Source organism: Sus scrofa, chromosome 13 (genome assembly GCF_054392235.1).
Source record: "Sus scrofa isolate SSC_HxYL_T2T_F1_AM1 chromosome 13, Sscrofa_HxYL_maternal_Yorkshire_Landrace_v2.0, whole genome shotgun sequence".
NCBI classification, from domain to species: Eukaryota; Metazoa; Chordata; class Mammalia; order Artiodactyla; family Suidae; genus Sus; species Sus scrofa.
Genome location: NC_139395.1, coordinates 49,436,822 through 49,441,603, shown reverse-complemented (window position 1 = coordinate 49,441,603; position 4,782 = coordinate 49,436,822). Strand labels below are relative to the sequence as shown.

The 4,782-nt window shown below is 57.8% G+C and overlaps 1 protein-coding gene across 1 annotated transcript; it reads left to right on the top strand.

Annotated features, from left to right (window-relative positions):
* Positions 1–396: 396 nt before the first annotated feature.
* On the top strand, positions 397–3,146 carry TNNC1 (troponin C1, slow skeletal and cardiac type). Its single transcript, NM_001130243.1, has 6 exons — positions 397–429; positions 1,878–1,908; positions 2,126–2,272; positions 2,553–2,667; positions 2,893–3,029; positions 3,113–3,146. The coding sequence occupies exons 1-6, from the start codon at positions 406–408 to the stop codon at positions 3,142–3,144; spliced, it is 486 nt and encodes a 161-aa protein (NP_001123715.1). The 5' UTR covers positions 397–405; the 3' UTR covers positions 3,145–3,146.
* The last annotated feature ends 1,636 nt before the right edge of the window (positions 3,147–4,782 follow it).

The following is a 4,782-nucleotide window of genomic DNA, read 5'->3' as shown; positions in this document are numbered from 1 at the left end:
TCACCTATTCCCTTGATTGGATAGGGGTTGAGCTGCTGTGTATAGGGGCCTCACCTCCGGGGCAGACAGGAGCTGCAGTATAGTGGGCCCCAGGCGAGGCCCCTGTACACAGCTCCCGTCTGTCCTGGGCTTATGTTTTCATTTTTTCAAAAAACTTTTCTGGAGAGTCCCTGGGGAGATGGAGGACAGAGGGAGAGAGACCTGGTCCTTATAGCCCTTCATCTTCTCCTTGCCCTGGGCGGAGGACACAGGGACTCAGGCCAGTGTGAGATCACCAGGTCCAGGGGAGGGAGTGGAGGATACGGCAGGCAGGGGTGGGCTGGGCCGGGAATGTGGCGGGGCAGGGCTATTTAAGCCGAGGGCCGCTGCTGGCAACCTCAGCAGCCTGCCCTGTGAGCCGCCAGTATGGATGACATCTACAAGGCTGCGGTGAGGGATGGGCCTGGGCAGGGCTGGGGTGGCGGGCCCACAGGGGGCTCATTCAGCTCATGATGGGGGCAAGGTCACCTGAAGGAGATGGTGGGAATCCAGGAGAGGGACCACGTACTTTCAACCCAGGCCCTCAGGGGCTGGTGGGGCTGGCATTCCAGGGTGTGGAAGGGGTGAGGAGTTTAGGGTCTGTGGGTAGCTGTCAGGGTGGGTGGAGGAAGATGTCGCAGCTTTGGCATCATGTCTGCCCCTGTCTCCAAATGTCTCTAGTCTACGTCACTGGTCTCTGGACTTTTGCTGTTTCTAGTCTCTTTCCATCTCTTTGTTCCTTCCAAGCTCTCCCTCTGAGGCTCTGTTGCTGTTTCCCTGTCCCCACCTCCCCCACTGCTGCCCCTCATATTCTGCTTCTCACATGTCCACAATCCCCCACCCCCTCCAGCCCCTTGGCTGGCTGCAGATGCTGTGGAGAGTGGGATAGGGGTTGTGAGGAGGGGGCTGGAGAGCTGGAATCCTGAGCTGGAGAAGGGGCTCTGAAGTTTAAGGCAGGCAGGGAGGGACTGGGCATGGGGGTGGGGAGCTGGGAAGAAGGAACAGAGAGCTGAGGCCCCAGCCCGCATCCAGCTCGGCAGGCTCCGGATCAGTGGCTTAGCCAGGGGTAAGGGCTGGAGGGTGGTCACTTCAGGTCCCTGCAGGGCCCACTGAGGGGCTTCAGATGTGATTCCATGCCAGCAGGGGGGTGTGTTACTGACCTCCTCCCACCGTAGAGACAAGGACATCTGACATGGACAGCTGCTCCCAGGGGAACCCCTCCCTCAGCCCGGGGAAAGGAAGGGGGTGCCTCTGCCTATCCTGCAGGAGTCCATGGAGCTGGGGGGGCAGTCCTCCGCCCCATGCCCATACAAGGCCTGGCGGGGCTGGGAACTAATTTTGGCTCCTGAGGCTCCAGCAGGCCAGGGGGCTAGATAACGCTGCCCCACCCCCTGCATGCCAGAGTCCCCAGAACAATCACCAGGTTTAACTTTGTCCCCCGTTAAAAATAGCCCAGTGGCCACCCCGGTCAGGTTACAGTGGGTGGCTTTGCCTAGCCCCACTTTGGTTTTATTGTCCCAACCTGAGGGACAGCTGTCTCTTGGGCCACCCAGCTTGGGTTTCAGCCGGGGGTTGGGGGTGGGGTGGGGAGGGCGATGACTATTGTTACTCAGGGTCACCTTGGTCGTGGAAGGGGTTCCCACCTGTCACCCTGGCCCTGAGCCCAGTCTCAGTGAGGCTAGCCAGGTCACCTCAGGGCTTTGGGGGGCAGGGAGGGAGAACTGAGGCCTCTTCTGCTCTGTGACCTGGGAATGGCCTACCTCTTCCTGGCTTTAGTCTTCCCAGCTATGGAATGGGTTGATTTCCTCCACAGCAGCGAAGGCCTGAGCCTGAGTCCTGAGACCTCTTTTCCTCTCTAGGTAGAGCAGCTGACAGAAGAGCAGAAAAATGGTGAGTGCTCAAACACGCATGTAGGGGAACAGCAGGGCTGGGCTGGGGGAGTAGGAGGACCCCAGGCTGGAGGCCAGAGGCCAGAGTCCCTCTCCCTCTGACTTCAGATGTCAGAGGGAAGTGGGTAGGTTAACAGGTGGAACTAGAGGTCTGACCTTCCAGGTTTCTGGCTGTTGAGCCCTGGCCGCTCTGTTTCTCCTCTTCCCCTACTGGACAGAGTTCAAGGCAGCCTTTGACATCTTCGTGCTGGGCGCCGAGGATGGCTGCATTAGCACCAAGGAGCTGGGCAAAGTGATGAGGATGCTGGGCCAGAACCCCACACCTGAGGAACTGCAGGAGATGATTGACGAGGTGGATGAAGACGGTGAGCCCCCTCCCCTCCCCACCCAGCCCCAAACCCATAGCACTCCCAGCTCACTGGGACCCTGAATCCTGGATTGCTACTTATTACTCTGTGTCCTTAAAGGAGCTCTTTAGCCTCTCTGAACCTCAGCCGTCTCATGTATAAAATGGGCCCAAGGACCACACAGGCCTCACAGAGTTAGTGTGAGGATGCAGTGAGAGCACTGGGGTCTAGTGTCAAGGGCAGTGCCAGCCATTCTGACCATCCTTCTCTAATGGCTGTGCCACACCCCTCCCTCCAGGGAGTGGCACAGTGGACTTCGATGAGTTCTTGGTCATGATGGTTCGGTGCATGAAGGATGACAGCAAAGGAAAGTCTGAGGAGGAGCTTTCTGACCTCTTCCGCATGTTTGACAAGTGAGTGTATGACCCTTGACCTCTGACCCTAACCCTAGCAGAGCTGGGGAGAGGGGGACAGTCTTGTGACCTCAAGGCCTCAGTCTCCCATTCTGTACAGTGAGGGAATGGGATGCGCCACCTCCCAGTGGCCCTCCCCTGCCTCCCGGGGTCATGAGCAGGGCTGCCTCTTCCCCTCTCTGTGCCCCCATCACGGGCTCTGAGGCTCCCCTCACCCATTGGCAGAAACGCTGATGGCTATATCGACCTGGAGGAGCTGAAGATAATGCTTCAGGCGACAGGCGAGACCATCACAGAGGATGACATCGAGGAGCTCATGAAAGATGGTGACAAGAACAATGATGGCCGCATTGACTATGACGGTGAGTGGGGGTGCACTGAATCCCTGCTGCCAAGAGGCCAGCACCGATCCACCTCTGACCTATGCTCGCCCCTCTCTCCACAGAATTCCTGGAGTTCATGAAGGGGGTGGAGTAAACACCGACCTTCGTTCAGAGCTGCCTGTACCACCTTCCAACTCCAGCCCAGCCCCGGGGTTGGGGGCAGGGAGCCAGAGTCCCCAGGATATGAATTTGGGTATGTGCTTGACCACAGGCCCTCCCTGACTACCTTACCCAGCCCTGTCCTAGAGAATGCAAATAAAGCCCTGCTCCTTGGAGCCTGGTGCCTGGCTTCCATTCATGACTCTTCCCCAGGGTCTACTCCTGCCGCAGCAGTTTCCTTCCCCGTCCCAGACCCTAACCACCCTTGCACACTGCCTTCTGCAGGAGGGGCTGGATTAGATCAGAGACTACAACATTCCGTGCCCCACTGTCTCTTTTCTATAACTGCTGGTGCCCCAGCCCCACCTCCAGCAATTCCACATCTGAAGGCTGTGATGGCCCAGGAATCTGCATTTCACAGGCCCCGTCAGGGCCATAGTTTTGGTCAGCCAGTTGGCAGGCAGGGATCCACTACTTGGAGACAGAAGTCACTGCAGCACAGCAGCCCCAGCCCTTCCTTGGTTCTGGTTGGGGAGAAGCAGACCACATGGGGGCTCAGCTGGCCTGCAGCTCCAGGCCATCTGCCCACCCACTTGGATTTCCTGCTGGCGGCATTGGCTTAAGGGACCGAGGGGCATATCTTCTACTCTGCCTCCCCTTGGCCATTTGACAGGTGGGGCCCAGAGAGGCTCCGGGCCTGTCAAGGTCATGCAGTGAGGCTGGGAAGAGCAGAGCCACCTGGCTCCCCAGCCGAGGACTCTGTCTGATGGACCAGGTCCAGATGGGCATGATTTCTAGTTACCATGAACTTCATCAGCTCCAGCAGCCCACAATTCCTCCCTGACAGGGAATAGATGCAGAGGGCCTGGTGGCTCTCAGCCTAGTGGGGGTACCCAGGCCAGAACTATGGACAGAATAGTGAAACTGGCCTTGGGGAGGTAGAGGACTGCAAGGAAGTGGAGGTGTCAGCAGTGGTGCTTGCAAGAGGGACAGCTGCCACTGTGCCTAGGCTGCAGCCAGAATGTCAGCAGCTGTCCCTGCTCCACCCAGTCACTCCACAGCCTCTGCACCTGTGCCCCAGCCTTGGCATTCCCCAGACAGGCCCAACATTCCAGAGACGGTCTTGGAATTCTGGAGATGCCTCCAGTGGAGGTCAGAGCTGGCAGTAGCTGCCTGATGCCTAGAGAGACCAGGGGTCCCCTAAATCCTGGCTTCAGGAGCTGGAAAACTCAAGGACCTACATATACACCCAGGAATGATGACACTTCAGAAGAGGAGGCAGGGCTACTGTGGGTGCCACCACCTGCCAGGATACCATTCCAGGGTTTAGTCACATGTATATTCTGTGTCCAGCACTGGCTGAATGCTGAGATCCTCAGTCCCAGTCCCTAATTTTATGGAATTGATAGTAGACTCAGGAAGACAAAGAGGGAGAGGAGTGCACTGAAGAAACCCGCATAGTGTTGGAATGGGGATTGTAGAAGTGTGCTGGCCATGAGATAGAATGGTCTGGGAAGGCTTCCTAGAGGAGGTGGCACTGAATCTCCTCCACTTCCTGGAGGAGATCTGAATCAGCCACAGGAATCAGCCACAGAAGGGCACGGGAAAAGACTGCAGCTTTGCAGGAGTGGAA

Bases quoted from the DNA above. Each gene is read 5' to 3' on its own strand.
- TNNC1 (NM_001130243.1), top strand. From the start codon at position 406: ATGGATGACATCTACAAGGCTGCG. The intron at 430-1,877 runs GTGAGGGATGGG...TTTCCTCTCTAG, and splicing joins ATGACATCTACAAGGCTGCG to GTAGAGCAGCTGACAGAAGA. The intron at 3,030-3,112 runs GTGAGTGGGGGT...CTCTCTCCACAG, and splicing joins TGGCCGCATTGACTATGACG to AATTCCTGGAGTTCATGAAG.